The sequence below is a fragment of the Alternaria alternata genome, assembly GCF_001642055.1.
Source record: "Alternaria alternata strain SRC1lrK2f unplaced genomic scaffold CC77scaffold_1, whole genome shotgun sequence".
Lineage (NCBI taxonomy): Eukaryota > Fungi > Ascomycota > Dothideomycetes > Pleosporales > Pleosporaceae > Alternaria > Alternaria alternata.
Window position 1 is genome coordinate 833,473 of NW_017306190.1, and position 17,143 is coordinate 850,615.

The following is a 17,143-nucleotide window of genomic DNA, read 5'->3' on the forward strand; positions in this document are numbered from 1 at the left end:
TGTGCGATGTGTGAACAATCTAAGCGTATTCTCGAACTTGTTTCTTCTGTTCGACTGGCGAAAGAGATGATGGATGTGTGTGTTGTTGTTCAGACTTGACGCGTTGTTTTTGTTGATGATAAATGTTTTTGTTTGCTTCTTGTTCTCTTCAGGGTGCCTTGCTACTTCTGCGTGGAACCGTACCAAAATCTGGACCTTGAGATGATTTGTCGTTTTGTATATTCGTAATTGTGTGGATTTCTACAGCTGGACACTTTCCTACCTTTATATCCCTAGAAAAGCTCAGTCCACTGTACCGATCTGGACATCCGAGAATCGCACACCCTATGACTCCAAGGTCCAACATGACTTTGCCGTCGCGGCACTTCCTGCGCTGGTAATTGACCTGAAAGGCGTGGGAGGCTTGTTTCAGTAGCTTCCCATGTCGCAAAGCTGACCACCCGCTTGGGGCGCAAGTGGAGACAAATTTACGCCATCAATGTACGGACTGCGTCCAATGGGTAGCCCGTTCCGCAGCCACACGCTTCCGGAAGTGACTAGTTCCATGTCGATTTCCCGACGGGTAGAGATGTACGGTGAACAGTGCGAGCCTCTCGTACAACTTGAATTTCGGAAAATCTGCTCAGTCGTACTATAACGAGGTCACATGGATACATGTCAAAGACACCGCGCAATCGACTGCTTCATTAACAACCGATCTTTGTCTTGTATGGCTTGTGGAAAGAGCGGAGAGAGCATGTACAGTATGACAATTTGGGTAGGGCGTGCGCCTTGTGCCCACACGCCCTGGTCCAATGAGATGGAAGTGGGGTTAGTGCGACTTAGTGAGCAGTGCGCGCGCCCTGTACATGTCAATTGTCGGTAGCCGAGGACGCCTTGTCAAAGCAATGACGAGCACGTTAGATGTTGCGATTTCAAAGAAATATTACTCACATTTGCATGCAAAGGGTGCAGCGTGTATCAGTCGTATGATGTAGGACGTTGCTTTGTTGCGGCACAGAGATCAATGGAACGGCACAGAAACACATGCAGAGACACAAGCGATGAATTTCATCATTAAAGGTGATTCAACACTACCTGGTATGTTCACTACGGCTTCACAACTGACTGCCAGGGCAGTGTATTGTCGAAGAAGAAAGTTGCCTCCGGCTTAGGTGCGAGGCCTTCACCGGTCATATTGCATAGCTTGGTCACATCGCCGGCTTCTGCACGCTTCGCGTTGATGATGCTTTGATATTGCGACAACGGGCATGAAGAGCCAGGACCACTGGTACAGCCCACCACAGGATATACGACCTCGTTGATGCGGATTCGTACAAAGGCCTCTTCGGATGCAGTACTGTTGTAATCGCTATGGGCACTGTAGCCGTAGCTGCCATCATGGGCAGCAGCAGGACAGGAGAGGCGTTCGAATGCAATTGTTCCGCGCATCTTCACAACCTGGGATGAACGGAAGATGCGGTTCGGTAGGGACATATTGCCAGGAAGTTGCTGTTGGCCGTCGAAAACACCAATTGCAGCGGCGAGCTGATTGATTTGGCCATCGTTCGCGAAATTGGCCATGATCTTTGGGGGAACAAAGGTCCCATTGCCCGTTTGGTAAGTCGCATTTGGACCATCAACAAAGCGTTGTACGGTCATGTCGACGACTGGCAGCATCTGATACTTTTCGATATCAGACCCTAGGCCAGTGCCGTACCAGTAACGCAAATCCTGCGCATACTCGTACTGCAAGATTTCTTCATCAGTGAAGATGTCGCAAAAAGGGCTCCGTCGGCCAGTGATCTGGGTCTCGAAACCACATAGGTAGGGTATCTGGTCGACTTGACTCGTCGTGAGATTCAAACCACCCTGAATCTTGGCGTTGAGCCTGGACGCGATCGGAGGAAGATATATGGAGTCCCATGTGTCCTTTGCAGGGCCACCACCTGCGTCATTGTAAGCCTTGCAGAGATCACTGGGTGCAAGCGTATTGCCCCAACTGGCAGGATCGCTCGCGTTGAGGGCATAGATAGTGGTAAGATCCGTAGCGTTGGGTCCCACGAAACCTTGAGCAAACAAGCGTGCGCTATCCCGTACACGGGGACCTGAAGTATAGTAATTCGCCCACATAGTAAAGGCGGTGTTGTAATCGTACAGATCAAGATAGCGGAGCCGCCATGTGGTACCCATATCGTGAAGCTCTCTCCATCCAGTGGGGCTTATATTGGCGATCTGAGCATCGGGATCTGAGAGTACCGGCTTCCAGGACTTGAGAAAAGCGAGCTTCTCGTCATTGACGGTGAAGTTACCTGCTGCTTGGATGTATTCGGCGAACTCAACCCATCCGTTGTACGCGCCTCTGTCAGGGTACCGTGAACCGTGACGAGAGAAGAAAGCTGTGTAGATTCAGTATGGATTTGGTCAGTCCTCAACTAAAGTGTTCTCACCAGCCAAATCGACTTTACATCCAGTGGGTATCTCAGAAGAGATGCCTGTCGTTTCTTCACCAGGGAACCATTGTCCGTTTCCACCAATATGCTGGAAAATGTTGAAATTATCTTGCGCCGCGACAGCAGTACTGCTGATAGCGAGGGAAACAACAAGAAGCCTCATGGTCGTTGATTGGGATTGTAAGATGTTTTGAGCTACAGACGACGATAAGGCGTGTGGCCCTCATCTTTATACCCCAGTATCTTCATCTATTGTGGTGTTGTCAAGTGCAGCACCTGCTTAGCCTCGGAGATGAACATAGGCGATGCTTCCTAAGACGGTAAAGATTCTCAGGAACAAACCGCACGTGGGAGCTGGAACATCATGGATGGTTCACTCGCAATGCGGCGCGGTCAGCCTCAACGGCCAAGCAGGCCCGTTATGGGACGTGATCCTTCGCGCACCTGGGAGAGAATGCCGTTGTGGGGTCCAAGCAAGACAAGGCGTAGACTACGGTTGAATGCAGGTTGATGATGATGCGAGTCGACGCAACTGTCGCCCTTCGGAGGTGCAATCCCCGATTAGTCACGCTGCTTATCGATACTGCACCCGCGATCGCGGAATCTGACTCAATCTCCAGCTATCTTTGCCAATAACGCTCCCGCAACGATGCACGTCTTCATGTCTCCTCGGTGACTATCCGAATCCAGCCCTTTCCTGCACCTCTACCCTTCAGACCATGGCTGAGACGAAGCCGCGCCAGCGCAAGTTCGCGCCAAGATCGCGTACAGGCTGCCTGACCTGCCGAACCAGGAGAAAGAGGTGCGATAACGCCCAACCTCGATGTGCAAATTGCAAACGCCTCAACCTATTATGCGAGTGGCAGAGTCCACGAAGTATCGTTACGGAGCCGAGTTCATCACAATCAAGCTCTAAGAGCCCCGAGCTTCAGGTCACAGTTCCGCTGCGAAATTCTCTCGATCCTTGGGATGCGCTACCGGGCGATGGAGAAGCGGAGAGGGTGCATCTATTACAGTACTATATCGAGGCCTTTGTACCCAGTGTTCAAGTAGCGCCTATTGCAACAAGTTTCTACACTAGCCTATACATGCCTTGGTCTTTCCAGATCGAAGGTATGCTTGACGCCATTCTGGCCATTTCTTCAGCTCAGTTGGCACGGCGGAGCCAGGACGCAGACCGCGCTAAGCATCTTCGGGCCGTGTCCTCTCGCCATGAGAGGAAGTGCTATCAATTTATCAAGGAACGCCTACATCCTTCGGGTGGACTTCCAGAAGACACTTACCAGGTCACTGCGGTGATCCTGATCCTAGTAGGGCTTGAGGCGCTCAACGGCGTCAAGACCACGAGGTGGATATCGCAGTTGAAAAGCGTTCAACGTATACTTAGCGCACTCACTCCAGAACAGAGCATCATGGACTGTGTTGAGGTCGATTCTCTACATCGACACTTCACCTATCATTTCGCTTCTGCATCTCTCATGGCACGGGTATCCAACGCAGGAAAGCCATGTTCAGCAGAGCAAGGCTTGATACCAATCAGCGCCGCTCTAATGCCGGGCACAATTGATCCGCTCATGGGCATCTCATACCAGCTATGCGATCTCATCTCTCGGATACAGTACGTAACTTCCTCAAATCCAGCGTTCCCACTCGCTACCGAAGCTTCTTTCAACGTTATCGAGCAGGGCATCCAAAGCTGGACTTACGACAATCCATTTGCACTTGGTGTCGATACCCCCATAGCTCTCGATCTCATCGCCTTGGCAGAGGCTTACCGTCTGGCGGCACTCATTCAGCTCTATCGTACCTCACCAAGCCACTCTACAAATATTGCAGGTTGTGCCGCACGTGCGATGGAGTTCATTGCTCGCATACCACCCGGAAGCGCTGCGGAGTCGAGCCTGCTCTATCCCATATTTCTAGCAGGCGCTGAGCTGGACGACGAAGCTGCCATTGAGAAGTGCTTTCGAAGGTTGGAGGACATTCAGAACAGGAATCGCTACGAGAACGTCGAATGTGTGCAAAAGGTGCTGAAGGAAGTATGGCGACCCAAACTTGAAGGTGGACAAAGAAGGGACTGGGAAGAGGTTGTAAGAGAGTGGAACTGGTCTTTCACTCTGGGTTAAAGCTTCTTGGATGGGACTCTTCTTGAGTCTGATTCAACCTTTTCGCACTCGTGATACGTCGAGAATTTGGCGCGATGCTTTGGCCACGTTGGAACCTTGATCCGGATTCCTCGTTATGAATATAATCGCCGCCCGTAACACATTTGACGACTGCAAGGGTTTCTCACGTCAGCAGGGGTATCGTACTCCATGAGTTGGATATGTATGGTGGTCGGCTACTCCTTTCCCCGCACGACTGCTTGGCCGACCCCGCGCCTGCTCTGCAGCACGCATCGAGATGTCGCGTACCGCGCCTGTTTTTGCGCAGACACCACTACAGTGAGTGGGCTCTTCGACTACAATCCAACGCCACTTGTACATTGGCTTTCTTTCCCCGCTTCATGGCCTCACACTACTTCCTGCTGGAATGCCAGGCGCAGCGCTTGCGCGGCGATCATGTCATTGTTAATACAAGATGATCCCCTCGAGACAAATGTCATCTTTCACAACAGTAGGGGCTACACATTCTTCCCGCCATCAGTATGGCGAATCCCGTTACTTCAACCATGGCAACGCCCATAAGCTTCAGCGATTCCTTGGATACAACCAATCTCAAAGATCGCTCAGTTCTAATAACTGGTGCGGCATCCGGTATCGGTCTGGCATGCGCAATCAAGATGGCTGAAGAAGGCGCGATTGTCACGATGGCCGACCGGCAGAATACAGCGGGGGCAGTAATTGCAGAGCTAACAGCTCGAGGGCTCAGAGCGCAGTTCGTACAATGCGACGTAACATCTTACGAAGCACAAGCCTCTATGTTTCAGTCCGCGATACAGTTTGGCGACGGGCAGATTGACGTTGTCATCCCTAATGCAGGCATTCTGGCCGAGAAGAACATGTTCGATATGGTACCAACCACTTTACCAAACCTAGGAGATTCGCCGCCTCCGGTCCCAGGCTCCGCTTGCTTGTCGGTCAATCTTGACGCCGTATACAATACCTGTTATCTCGCGTTACACTACTTCCGACTCCCGCGCACAGCCGCAACAACGTTCACGCCTAGCATCGTTCTTATCGCCTCACTGGCAGCCTACATCGGCTACCCTTACAGTACTACGTACAGCATGTCCAAGTTCGGCGTTCGAGGACTCTTCTATAGTCTTCGCGAGCGTGCTATGCGCTCTTCAATCCGCCTTAACCTCGTTGCGCCATGGTTCGTCGATACTGGCATTACCAAGCAAGACGATTTTGTCGCGGACAATGGTGCCGTGCTTGGAATTGTAGGGTATGCATCTATGGACAGGGTAGTTGATGCCGTGATGAGGTTTTCGTCGACTCAAAACCTTTGTGGCAGGAGCGTGGGTATCTTCCCAAGGGGTAATGAAGATATTCATGATGATTTAGAGGGAGGGTTTGGCGGTGCGGTAGTGGGAAAGCATATGCGCGAAATCAAAGCGGTCATTGCTCAAGACATGCAGAAGCAGGCTCACAGCGCACCCTAGCATATACAGTTGAGCGAAGGTTTGCCGAGTACGTTGTTGTCGTAAGTTAGCGGTCTCATCTTCTCAAAACTCTTGGTCATATCTGGGCGCTTGGCTCGAATTTAATATTACAACATCACTATGGTTTGTACTATTGTTCATCGGTAGGGTTAGTGAAGTGTGAAGCTTCTACGATATTATGCGGGCCCGCACTCGTACAATCTTTCGTACATGATGTTCATGAGCTCTTGGCGCCCAATGCAGAAACCGTCACCGCCGCCGGTAAAATTCCGCTACTAGTCTTCAAGGACACAAATAGCCTCATGCTTAACAAGCAATCGGAGTGATACCGTCGGGATGCCGGAAGCAACATCTGCGATCCAATACAACACCGCATGCTCCTGAGCAGATCCACGCTGATCTGCACATCTGTAACTTTGGGTACGGGCCAAGCGTCTCTTCCATCCGTAGACTTTCGACCGTCGGTATATTTTTGTGCCGTAAACAATGGAGTGTTGGTTGACTTACGTGCGTTGGGCTAGTATATAGATATTGGAGTGAAGAAATCTGGCTAAGTGATATCAAAACGCAACTGAACAAATCATTGAACAGAGCCCACAGAATCAAACATGCCTGGCGTCCAACACACCCAGATGGAAAGAGAGCCACCGACTGGTGTCGACGTCCTTGTAGTAGGAGGCGGTATCGGTGGTCTCACTTGCGCCATCGAAGCCTATCGCAAAGGGCACAATGTACGAATTCTTGAACGAAACCAAGAAGGCCAGTACTCTGGTAAGCACGTTGAAATTGGAAGATAACACAACCATCAATAACACAATAACAACCAGGCGAAGTAATCATGATAACCACTTCTGCACTCGAAACTCCCAAGAAGTGGCCCAGCTTTATGGAACGTGCCAGGGCTATTGGACTACCACCGGACTTCGAACTGCGCAAATACGACGGCACATTCATTCAGCATCATGCCCCTGGCCACTCAAAGAATCCTTCGCTGGGCATCTACCGAAAGAAACTTCACAACCTGCTTAATACCTATGTCAAAGAGCTCGGTATCCCCATAACCTACGAGTGCAGAGTAGGTGCATATTTTGAAACGAACCAAACGGGCGGCGTTATCCTTGACAATGGCGAAAGAATAATCGCAGATGTTGTTGTAGCTGCAGACGGCGTCGGCTCCAAATCTCGTGAGATCATTGATGGAAATAAAGATAAACCGATTAGCTCTGGTTTCGTTGTTTACCGGAGTTCTTTTCCTGCCGGACCAGCGATTGAAAAGTCTCCCCTTCTTGCGAAAGCGTTTGCTGGCTATGAAAACCGCGGTTTCATGTACATTGGCCCAGGCGCACATGTAGTGTTTGGACTCAATCAGGACGAGTTGTGGTATCTTCTGACAACCAAGGTCGGTGAAGAACTCTCAAGTTACTTCCATGGTCTTTTTCTTTACTGATCGACCCATTAGGACGAAAAAGGTACGGCAACAGAGAGCTGGTCGAAAACTACTTCCACAGATAAGAGTCTCCAGGTTGTCAAAGATTGGGACCCCCTTGTGGCCGAGCTCATCAGGGCAACTCCGAACAATCAATGTCTCGATTGGAAGCTTATGTGGCGTGACCCACAGCCGCAGTGGGTCTCGAAAGGCGGTCGTGTTGTTCAACTTGGCGATGCGGCACATCCATTCTTGCCCACGTCATTCAGTGGCGGCACAATGGCGATGGAGGATGCTTACTCACTAGCAGCCTGTCTGCAGATCAGTGGGAAGAAGAATGTTGCGATTGCGACAAAGGTTCATAATAAGCTGAGGTGAGTCAAGAGGCATTGCATAAAAGCAAAAGTGACTGATTCGATTATCACAGGTTCGAGCGAGTATCGTGCGCACAGAAAATGGGCTTCAAGAACCGGGAAGTCTTCCATAACACCGACTGGAAGGACGAGAAAGCAGCGCCAAAGAAGGAGGAGCAGATGGTTGGGAATTGGTTGATCTACCATAACCCTGAGCAGTACGCTTATGATAAGTATCATGAATGTGCTGAGCACTTACTCACGGGCACCGAGTTCGGGAATACGAACCTACCACCGGGGTACAAGTACAAACCGTGGACTGTACGCGAGCTTCTGGAAGCTTCAGAACGTGGTGAAGTGGTTGGAGATGAAGGCGACTGGTCTTAGATTCTGGCGACAGACTTGTTTGACTCGTAGATTGTAATTGTAGCTATTATAGACCCTCAACTGCCCACTCTGGCCATACCTCTTCCCCTCTCGGTTTGCTTGCCAAGTTCCGATCGTGGATATGCTCCTCCAACGGCAGGTCTTGATGCTGACTGCGCTCTCCCATATCAACACCTCTCTTCTGCAGTGTTCTCGCATATCCCAGTGTCTCCTTCTTCCACGCACTCCGGCTCACTTTGCCCTCGATCATGTCTGCCAGGATCATGGCATCGAAGCACGCTTGGCTAGTGCTTGCGACAGTGTGAGGCCGGAAGCCAGCCAGAGCATCGCCGATAAGGATGACACGACCATCCATGAACTCATTCGTTGGAGCAACAACGTCGGTAACTGCTTGTACAAATGGCTTCTCAGTCGCTCTGACGATCTCAGCGAACTGAGGAGGCAGGCGCTCACTTGCAATCTTACGTTGCTTCTCCCATGCTTGCGGATCCATTTTGCCAGGTGGCATGGTGATGCGATGATACTGGCCGTCCACATCGGTCATCAACTCACGGAAGTCGGGAGAAGGATCAGTTAAAGAAGGTGACGGAAAATTAGTGTAGTAGACGAAATTGATGAGGCGCTTGCCCGGCTCGAGAATACCGTTCTCGCCAGGTATCAAGTATGCTAGGATCTGGATCCCTTTCGTATGGAAGAAGGTAAAGCGTTCTTTAAAAGCTTCCAGTGTTTTTGGACTGACTGAGTTTTCAGGGACGGTCCCGCGAAGAGCGACATAGCCCGCGTACGTGCGCTCGACGCCGGTAGTGAGGAGGGAGCGGATGGTAGAACTCGGTCCATCGGCGCCAATGACCAGGTCAGCTTCCATCTCGCCCGTACTTCCTTCGCTTGTCTCGTATTTTACAACCACTTTGTTTCCCTTGTCTTGCAGTTCAACCACCTTGTGTCCATGGAGATGTGCAACCTTGCTACCACTGTCTTGGTCGCGCGGCGCGTCGCAATACTTGCTCTCGATCCCATCAACGTTAGCCCTGAGCATATAGTATGCAAGGTCCCAGCTGGTCATGTTCTGCTGCATGTCTTCCTTGTGTATGACCTCACCATCCTTGCTCAGGTATTGCCTTCGAGTCGAGGTAACAGCCAAGTCGCGCTTGCATTTGTCGTAGCGCTTGAAGAATGCCAGGGTATCACCACCTATAAGACGCGGGCGCGATGTTAGTGTATGCCTCAGGAGTGGGTCGTACAGGAGAAGTCCTCACCAGCGACGATGCCAGCGCCTTGATTGTGGAGGAGGGCGGTCGGATTCCGTTCGAGAAGCGTGACGGGGTGTGCATGTGGTGCTGGAAGACGTTTTAGAGCAAGAGCTGTCGCGAGGCCACCTAAGGATGCGCCTGCCTAGGTAGTGAAGTCAGTTTGTGCTCGGGATGAGAAGCGCGTGCGCGTGCTGGAACGTACGATGATGATGTTGAGCCTCTCACTGGCGGCGTGAGGAAAGCCCTGGGATTGTATGGTGCCGTCTGCCATTATTGGTAACTTCAGCCAGTATTCCAATCGGGCTTCACGTAAGGTGAGAGTGAAGCAGCCATAGTGAGCCTCGTTCGCGCGTCAATGGTCAGCGGGGAGGGTTGATTGGGGAAGATCCGATGACGACAGGCTCGACGTCTCAAGCAATGCCGAGGGATGTCGGAACCTGGAACGCTAATCGGAACCCCCAGCATCTCGCCCTCCCTTGCTTGTAAGCCGCACTCTCCCCACGATAGTCTTAGTAAGACGCAAGCGCTTCTGTATATTGACCATGTCTATCCAAGCTTCTGACTTGAGCCAGAAGCGTTTGCGGTATTGGAGCAGCCGGCCGTCGCGACATTGAATCATGACAGTGAATCGCGGAGCTCGTGGCCTTGTCGCTGTACGCCAAACCCCGTCCATGACATTCGGCACAACAAGACTGATAGGCCAACCAGATTACCGGTGCAAATGGCACAATCGGCTACGCGTGCGTCGTGTACGCACTGCAGACTGGCTATCGAGTACGCTGTATCGTGCGCCGTTCCGCCGCCATTGACTTCATCAAATCCGGGCCCTCGGTCCAGCCATACCTTGACCTGGTCGAATACGCTGTCGTGCCAAACAATGCTGCTGAAGGAGCTTACGACGAAGCTGTTGCAGGTGCCGATTATGTTGTGCACATAGCAGGAGCATGGCCGATGCCAAATCTGGATCCCGACAAGGACATCTACTGGCCGTACATCAACTCTACCAAGGGCTTGATTGAAGCTGGGAACAAGTCACAGACGGTGAAGAGAATGGTTTTCACGCAAGCCGGGGCTGGTCTCGTTGACTCGGAAGACGGAGATACCTTAGGCAGGCGTATGGATCGCGTTCTAAACGGTACGTCTCTTCCATCGTGCTCTCCTGTCCAGCTCAATGTCTTGTGCTGACCTACACAGAGCAGGTCCAAGTCTCGCAAACGTCTCTCGAATACCGACCCCCTCTAAAGTCTCCTCACAACGCATATTGCTCCGCAAAAGCTCAATGCATGACCAACCTTGCCCACCTTCAAGCTTCCCACAAGCTCCCCTTCTCTATCGCGCAAATCATACCAGGCACCGTCATCGGGCCTTCGGAATTCTGCACAACGTCTGAGCAAGCCCTCGCACATGTGGATCGACAAAGCAAGGCGTTGCTCTTCGATGACATGACACCACGATATGCATTCGGCTTCATACACGTAGAGGACTGCGCTCGGATTCACATTGAGGCGCTAGATGAGAGAATCAGGAGCGAAGACTTGCCTACGTGGTATGTCGCTGCTGGCACGGTAGAACCGGGTATAGATGGAGAAAAGCTATGGAACGACGCGGCAGACATGATTGAACTTGACTTCGGAAACGAAGTCAAGACAGGAGCCTTCAGAGTGGGACGAGGCAAGGTTCCTATCAACATGCCGTTTCGCGCCGATTCGAGTGTGACAGAGAACATGCTCTTGAGCGGAGACAAGATCAGGGGCCTAAAGGACAGCGTAAAGGAAGTCGCGCAATGGTATGTTGAATTGAAGAAGAAAGAAGATAAAGGGAATCTATAAACCACAGCGAGGCATAGCACTGAGCAAATATCGCCATTTCGGTCTAGTTTTATGTGCCTTACCATTTAAAGCTTTCTTCAAAGTACTCAACACCCCTATGTCCCTTAGCCAGCATCTGTACACTTGCTCTTCTGGCCTGATCAGCCATCAAAGCTGGTCCGCAGGCCACAATCGCTAGCGGTTGTTGCCCCGCATCTCTTGCAGCTTCCACTATCGTGGTATGTACATTGGGCCTGTGCGCCATCATCCTCACACTCTTTAACGCCTCGCCTAAGACGTCGTCCTTTGCTTCGTCATCGCGAGTGACATGTACTTCCATCTCCATTCTCTCATCGCTTAACAACCCTCTGAAGTCACGCAGTACTGACGCAAGGAATGCATACTCGCGGACCGCCCAAACAATCTTCACACTCTGAACACGTGAGGACGTGGACAGTATATGAGCCAGATGTGACAGAGGCACTGCGATACCAGTCCCACCAACTATAAACAGAATGTTGGTGAAACTTCGGAGAGGGACAGTATGTCCATAGGGTCCTTCGATGAGGACGTTGAGTCTTTTGGGATGCAAAAGACAATGTGATTTTAAACGGGATGTGAAACCGTCGTATGGTCGGATAAGGAACACCATGTTCAGTACGCCTTCAGATGGCAGGAGCGCATCAGACTCGGTGGATGAGGCTGATGACGTGCGCAAGGGTTCGGGTCTGAGCGAAAGTGGCGACAAAGGCGTAGACGGAGGCTGGTCGGCATCTGTCGAGGTGTATGCCAACGTGAAAGGATGGCTCTGGTGGGCATACAACGTGTCGTCCAATACGTGGATATAGTAATATGTACCAGGCTTCGGCGCGACCAAGCTCTTCTTCCCGTCAACGTCCATTCGGACAAGGTTACTATTAGGGTCATAAGTGACCCTAGCCTTGGTACCGAAAGGATTGCGGTTGAACACTACGATCCGAACGAGGCGCATGGCGCGATCGAAGATCCAGACAACGACACATGGCCAGATAAATATGTTCCACTCGCCGTTAGTAAAGATCTCGACATGGTAGTACATGGACCAGAGTGCGGCGATGGACAACGCTATGTGCGTGACGAGAAAGAACTCGTAGTGCGCACGGCGAATACCATAGAACGAAAACGCTAAAAGGCCACACATAGCGATGGTCGCTAGTTCGCCATTCCAGAAGTAGTGTTTCGTCCAGTACTTGAGAAAGTGTGACCATCCTCCGCTCTCCAGTATCATCAGCGTATAGCCCAGACTGTGCACCACAGCTTGTACCGTGGCGACCCTAGCAACCCATCGATGGAAAGCGTTGTATGTGCCGAATCCCCATCCAGTTATCCAGATTAAAACATCGTTTCGCATGCCAAAAAGCCAGACAAGAGGGAAGTTTGCCAGCGAAACGATCCCAGTACGATCCGATACATAGCGGAGAAGTTGTGCTGACTTCTCTGGCCAGTAGAGGTTGCCTTCGGTAAGACGGTAGGAGCAAGTACAGACGGCGATGTTGAGTGCGACGAAGAAGAAGATGGTAAGCGATTGGATCCGTGGTGGTATGGTGCACCAGCCATAAGGTCGAGAACAGCGGTCACCAAACGCGGCAGGTGTGGTGAGGTATCGCTTTAGCCATGTCTGTAAACGGATTACAGGGCTGAGTGACACAGAATCTGTGCTAGAAGCAACCTCTGAGATCGCCTCATACGACTTATTGTAGTGTCGTCTACCGCGCATCAGTGATAAGAGACGCGTTGTGACACCAACAATCACTACGGCGATCCAAAAGTAGTACATGTACCATCTGTAAATCTTTTCTCAGCGATTGTGCGTTCAATAGAATCCAGATTATGCTCACCCATATACAAGATGGATCTTGTATTCCCAATCTGCTGCGTCCTGTATGCTGTGGTTAGCATTGCATTTCCCATCAGGCCATGACGGATGAAAACTGTACCATAGTCGTAAAAGCTCGCTTCACGAGCATATCACTGGGTAGCACAACTTCATCAATGCTCGGAAACTCCAGTGCCTCTTCCGCCTGCAGCCGTCTTATTTTGCCCCTTTCATCCGGCGTCCATCGATCCACAACATCGTGAAATGAAGGTAATGTGATATTCGCGTATGCTTCGCACCAAAGATTCTGACTCTCAATCCACTCTTCTATATGACCATCTCGCTTACAGAATTCCCCGAAACACAGGTACAGTGACGTGACGCGCAAATCACTTTGACATGCTCGGAACTTCCGCGAAAGCGAAGGGTCGGTGTCGTTAAAGGTTACATAGTTGATGGTGGTCTCGCAAGCCAAAGGGCAAAACTTGCCCGAGTACAGAGACTGTGCTACATCTGCAAGAGTGTAAAGAATGATAGATATCGACAAAGCGCGCATGGGTGGACGCGATGAAGTACAAGAAGGACGATGCAACCTCGGAGATCGGCGGGGTTGGAGAAATCTTATCAGATGGCTATGCACGGACTTGCGCTAAGATTGGGCGCTCCTCGTTCGCGTCAGCTGGGTCGTTGTTCGAGCCTGAAGTCGGCCAATCAAGCCTGCAGGCTCACAGCATACCAGACTATGCCACAAGTCAACGAGAAGACGACCTTTTTCACTTTACCAACCGAGCTTCGCTTGGAGATTGCCGCCTATGCGCTTGAGCAGCCCGACGCTGGACTCACCAGACAGCACAGGCCTGGAGAAAAAAGGGATCATTTTAGGGTCGACAGCAAATACAAACCCAGCAACAACCTCGCCATAAGGCTGGTCTGCCGACAATTCAACGCCGAGTTCTTTCGTCTTGCCATTCAAAAGACGCTCTTCGTGCTCCCCAAAGACTCTACTTGGGTTATTCACCAGCAATCCGACGCGCTTCTACGCGACGTAAAGAAGTTGAGAGTCCACTATAACCCCGGCGATATCAAAAGATGGGAGATGTTCCCCTTGAACAAGCCATGCATGCACCTTGATCAGCTGGAACTTGTGATCATGCTCGAAGATTCCAAAAGCCGAAAAGCCCTGGTAGACTTATTCAGACGATTGCAGAATGTCAAAGAGATCAGGCTCCTCGCCCAAGGGAGTGGTCTGGCATCATGGGGATCTCACGAATTTGTTAGACTACTCGGTGAAATGCTCAAGGAAGACCATTACCAAAGATACGATGCTCCGAACGCTCCGGATCTGGAACATTCGTGGTGGGACTGGAGCTACAGCGACGACCTCGGCCAGGCTATCTTTGTGGCCCAGCAGCCTAAACCGATCATGCTGGAAGAAGACTACATGCTGTTGATGAAGCCGAATGTTGACTACATCATAGAGTGCATGGTGTCATATAGCACTTAGCCTCAATTATACATCTTGACCGACCATGACAAGATGTCTGTATACGTCCGTTACAGCCACTGTGTTGCTATACTTCACGCCTGAAGATCTAGGTCATTCAGTCCTTTCGGACATCGCGGGATCTGGCCATGTGCGGGATGCCAACGGTGTTGAAGGAATATATGAACTGTGCGGTAGCTGTGAAATTATGCTCATTTCACATCGAACTGAGACTATCAGAGGTTGACATTGCGTGTATGTGCAATGCAGTCGTTCGTTATCATACCGACGTAGATGATCCCCAAACATCACCATCTAACCGTGGCAGGAATTGACATGCTGCTGTGCGGAAGCGGAATGAACCTGAGATGCGGCCCCCACTCCAGCCACAGAAGCTCATTCAGGCAAAGCGCGCGTTGAGATACGCCCGAAGGATTCACTCGACGATACTTAACGCGCAGAACATGCCATGGCTAGAAAAGCGATACAATCGCTCTACTGGGTCTGCAAAGGCCATTCACCAAAATGGCACTTTTGACAATACTGCTCACATTGCTCGCGCTGCCAGTCGCTTTGACTATCTGGTCTGCGCAATCTCTCGCCCAAAATCGCGCAAAAGCGAGAGCAATTGGCCTCCCTTACCTCGAACGATGGATCTCACCTATGAACCCTTTCTGGCTGCTTGGCGGCAGCAAATTTGTGCGCTTATGCGAACGCTTGGGTATTGCGACCGAGAACATGTCTCGCATCTACTCGTACGGCTGGGAAGCCAATACGCGCGCCCAGGTCCACGAACATGTGGGTAGCGATGTCTTCATCGTGGTGCATCCAGGCGGTCTTCAGCTTTGCGTAGCGGATGCTGCGGTCACGTATGATATTCTGCAACGCCGCAGGGATTTCCGACGTAATATGGAGGAAATGGCTGTTCTTAACGTGTACGGAAAGAACCTATCGACGACGGATGACGAGGAGTGGCAGCGGCATCGGAAGATGACTGGCGTTACATTCACGGAGAAGAACAACGAGCTGGTTTGGAGGCAGTCTTTGAGTCAGACTGAAGGTATGCTCGAATTCTGGACCAAGCGATGCAAGCAACCGATACGTTCAACCCACCAAGATACAAAAGTCTTCACACTCAACGTCCTGGCCGCAGCAATGTTCGACAAGGTCTATCCGTTCGAAGGAAAGTCTGAGGAAACCAAGAGCAAGCATGAGGGTGATACCTCATACATGTATCGAGCTTCTCTCTCAACCATTCTAGGCTCCATCATCCAGATCTTCATCCTGGGCGAAGAAGGACTGAAAGCCTGGTGGACGCCTAAGTCCTGGAAAGGTGCTGCGGAAGCAATGGCTATTTTCCGCTCGTACATTTTACGTCTGATGGATGAAGAACGGATACACGTGAAGCAAGGACGGACTGATCGTCAGCATCTTGTCGCGCGTCTGGTGCGCGCATTAGACACAAATCAAAGTCCCGGCGAGGCACCTCTCTACGAAGTCGCGGACGAAAACAAGGCTATCAAGACTGTGAATATGACCGAGGAAGAGATCATCAGCAATCTCTTCGTATACGCATTTGCCGGGAACGACACTACAGCCATCGCCCTGACCAGCATACTTTACCACCTCGCCGCGAACCCACAGTCGCAAGAGTGGATTAGTGAAGAACTACACCATTACCTTACTTCTAGCGACACCAACACATGGAGTTTCGAGAATTTCAAAAAGCTAAAACGCTGTGGTGCTGTGATTGTAAGTACCGTGTTAGTCCGTGTCACCAAATTTATGCTAATCCTTTCGTAGATGGAAACATTGCGTATCTGCCACCCACTATCCCAATTAGTCAAGACGACGGGTTCAAATTCTCAACCCTTGAAATACAACGGTGAAACATACATTATCCCTGCCGGAACATCAGTCCATTGCTCTATACCAGCTCTCCACGCACTCCCCAAATACTGGGGACCTGATCCCCTCGGCTGGAATCCCGGTCAACATATTAGCGTATCGGATCCTCAAACTCAAGGAACAATCCCATTCGAAAGCGAGGTACTAGCGCCAGATACATCCGAGCACTATCTAGCGTGGGCATGGGGCCAGCGCGTGTGTCCAGGAAAGCGCTTCTCACAAGTCGAGCTTGTAGCGGTCCTGGCCGCGCTGTTGCGGGACTGGAAAGTAGAAGTTGTGCCTGAATCTGGTGAAACAGAGGAAGGCGCAAGGAAGAGGGCGTGGGAGTGCAGTTTAAAAGTCGACCATGAGGGGCATATGTTGCACGAGATGGTCAACCCCGAGAGTGTAGGACTGAGATGGGTGAGAAGAGTTTAGTGGAAAACATTTGATATCATCGAAACCTGCGAGGTTCGCCACCCGGAACCAGATTCTTTATCCTAGCCCTCAAATGTCGACCAATCTTCCAAACTCGTCATCTGTCCTGCCATACCCACGCTCTCCAGAAAAAGAAGATTCTTGTCACCACCGTAATATCCAAGATCTCTAGTGTACTACCAGCACTGCATAGTATGCTCCTTGATATCATCATCTC

At 51.0% G+C, this 17,143-nt stretch overlaps 9 protein-coding genes across 9 annotated transcripts; 6 read left to right on the plus strand and 3 right to left on the minus strand.

The window, feature by feature from the left end:
• Window positions 1–1,054: 1,054 nt before the first annotated feature.
• On the minus strand, window positions 1,055–2,928 carry CC77DRAFT_1045748 (phosphoglycerate mutase-like protein). Its single transcript, XM_018527417.1, has 2 exons — window positions 2,430–2,928; window positions 1,055–2,378 (listed from the first exon to the last, which is right to left on the minus strand). The coding sequence occupies exons 1-2, from the start codon at window positions 2,593–2,595 to the stop codon at window positions 1,090–1,092; spliced, it is 1,455 nt and encodes a 484-aa protein (XP_018391392.1). The 5' UTR covers window positions 2,596–2,928; the 3' UTR covers window positions 1,055–1,089.
• A 223-nt stretch (window positions 2,929–3,151) lies between these two features.
• Window positions 3,152–4,819, plus strand: CC77DRAFT_1068712 (hypothetical protein; the record flags this gene model as incomplete). Its single annotated transcript, XM_018529084.1, has 1 exon — window positions 3,152–4,819. One exon carries the CDS (start codon window positions 3,152–3,154, stop codon window positions 4,556–4,558), a length of 1,407 nt encoding a protein of 468 aa, XP_018391393.1. The 3' UTR covers window positions 4,559–4,819.
• A 284-nt stretch (window positions 4,820–5,103) lies between these two features.
• CC77DRAFT_1027107 (NAD(P)-binding protein) lies at window positions 5,104–6,039 on the plus strand (the record flags this gene model as incomplete). Its single annotated transcript, XM_018526351.1, has 1 exon — window positions 5,104–6,039. One exon carries the CDS (start codon window positions 5,104–5,106, stop codon window positions 6,037–6,039), a length of 936 nt encoding a protein of 311 aa, XP_018391394.1.
• A 632-nt stretch (window positions 6,040–6,671) lies between these two features.
• On the plus strand, window positions 6,672–8,205 carry CC77DRAFT_1027108 (FAD/NAD(P)-binding domain-containing protein; the record flags this gene model as incomplete). Its single annotated transcript, XM_018526352.1, has 4 exons — window positions 6,672–6,810; window positions 6,867–7,438; window positions 7,499–7,839; window positions 7,893–8,205. 4 exons carry the CDS (start codon window positions 6,672–6,674, stop codon window positions 8,203–8,205), a joined length of 1,365 nt encoding a protein of 454 aa, XP_018391395.1.
• On the minus strand, window positions 8,001–9,875 carry CC77DRAFT_1089938 (monooxygenase). Its single transcript, XM_018529498.1, has 3 exons — window positions 9,658–9,875; window positions 9,462–9,597; window positions 8,001–9,396 (listed from the first exon to the last, which is right to left on the minus strand). Exons 1-3 carry the CDS (start codon window positions 9,724–9,726, stop codon window positions 8,252–8,254), a joined length of 1,350 nt encoding a protein of 449 aa, XP_018391396.1. The 5' UTR covers window positions 9,727–9,875; the 3' UTR covers window positions 8,001–8,251.
• A 197-nt stretch (window positions 9,876–10,072) lies between these two features.
• CC77DRAFT_1027110 (NAD(P)-binding protein) lies at window positions 10,073–11,284 on the plus strand (the record flags this gene model as incomplete). The annotated part of the gene is made up of 3 exons (XM_018526353.1): window positions 10,073–10,108; window positions 10,164–10,590; window positions 10,650–11,284. The coding sequence occupies 3 exons, from the start codon at window positions 10,073–10,075 to the stop codon at window positions 11,282–11,284; spliced, it is 1,098 nt and encodes a 365-aa protein (XP_018391397.1).
• A 58-nt stretch (window positions 11,285–11,342) lies between these two features.
• On the minus strand, window positions 11,343–13,674 carry CC77DRAFT_1056093 (ferric-chelate reductase; the record flags this gene model as incomplete). Its single annotated transcript, XM_018527881.1, has 3 exons — window positions 11,343–13,086; window positions 13,141–13,181; window positions 13,240–13,674. The coding sequence occupies 3 exons, from the start codon at window positions 13,672–13,674 to the stop codon at window positions 11,343–11,345; spliced, it is 2,220 nt and encodes a 739-aa protein (XP_018391398.1).
• A 140-nt stretch (window positions 13,675–13,814) lies between these two features.
• Window positions 13,815–14,767, plus strand: CC77DRAFT_1015314 (hypothetical protein). The gene has a single exon (XM_018523993.1). It carries the CDS (start codon window positions 13,861–13,863, stop codon window positions 14,620–14,622), a length of 762 nt encoding a protein of 253 aa, XP_018391399.1. The 5' UTR covers window positions 13,815–13,860; the 3' UTR covers window positions 14,623–14,767.
• A 297-nt stretch (window positions 14,768–15,064) lies between these two features.
• Window positions 15,065–16,993, plus strand: CC77DRAFT_1015315 (cytochrome P450 monooxygenase-like protein). The gene is made up of 2 exons (XM_018523994.1): window positions 15,065–16,353; window positions 16,405–16,993. Exons 1-2 carry the CDS (start codon window positions 15,127–15,129, stop codon window positions 16,924–16,926), a joined length of 1,749 nt encoding a protein of 582 aa, XP_018391400.1. The 5' UTR covers window positions 15,065–15,126; the 3' UTR covers window positions 16,927–16,993.
• The last annotated feature ends 150 nt before the right edge of the window (window positions 16,994–17,143 follow it).

Coding starts and splice junctions, on each gene's coding strand:
- CC77DRAFT_1015314 (XM_018523993.1), top strand. CDS start 13,861: ATGCCACAAGTCAACGAGAAGACGACCTTTTTCACTTTACCAACCGAG.
- CC77DRAFT_1045748 (XM_018527417.1), bottom strand. CDS start 2,595: ATGAGGCTTCTTGTTGTTTCCCTCGCTATCAGCAGTACTGCTGTCGCG. Junction 2,379..2,429: donor ATGTAAAGTCGATTTGGCTG/GTGAGAACACTT, acceptor GAATCTACACAG/CTTTCTTCTCTCGTCACGGT.
- CC77DRAFT_1015315 (XM_018523994.1), top strand. CDS start 15,127: ATGGCACTTTTGACAATACTGCTCACATTGCTCGCGCTGCCAGTCGCT. Junction 16,354..16,404: donor AACGCTGTGGTGCTGTGATT/GTAAGTACCGTG, acceptor ATCCTTTCGTAG/ATGGAAACATTGCGTATCTG.
- CC77DRAFT_1089938 (XM_018529498.1), bottom strand. CDS start 9,726: ATGGCAGACGGCACCATACAATCCCAGGGCTTTCCTCACGCCGCCAGT. Junction 9,598..9,657: donor AGAGGCTCAACATCATCATC/GTACGTTCCAGC, acceptor TTCACTACCTAG/GCAGGCGCATCCTTAGGTGG. Junction 9,397..9,461: donor AGGCGCTGGCATCGTCGCTG/GTGAGGACTTCT, acceptor CGCGTCTTATAG/GTGGTGATACCCTGGCATTC.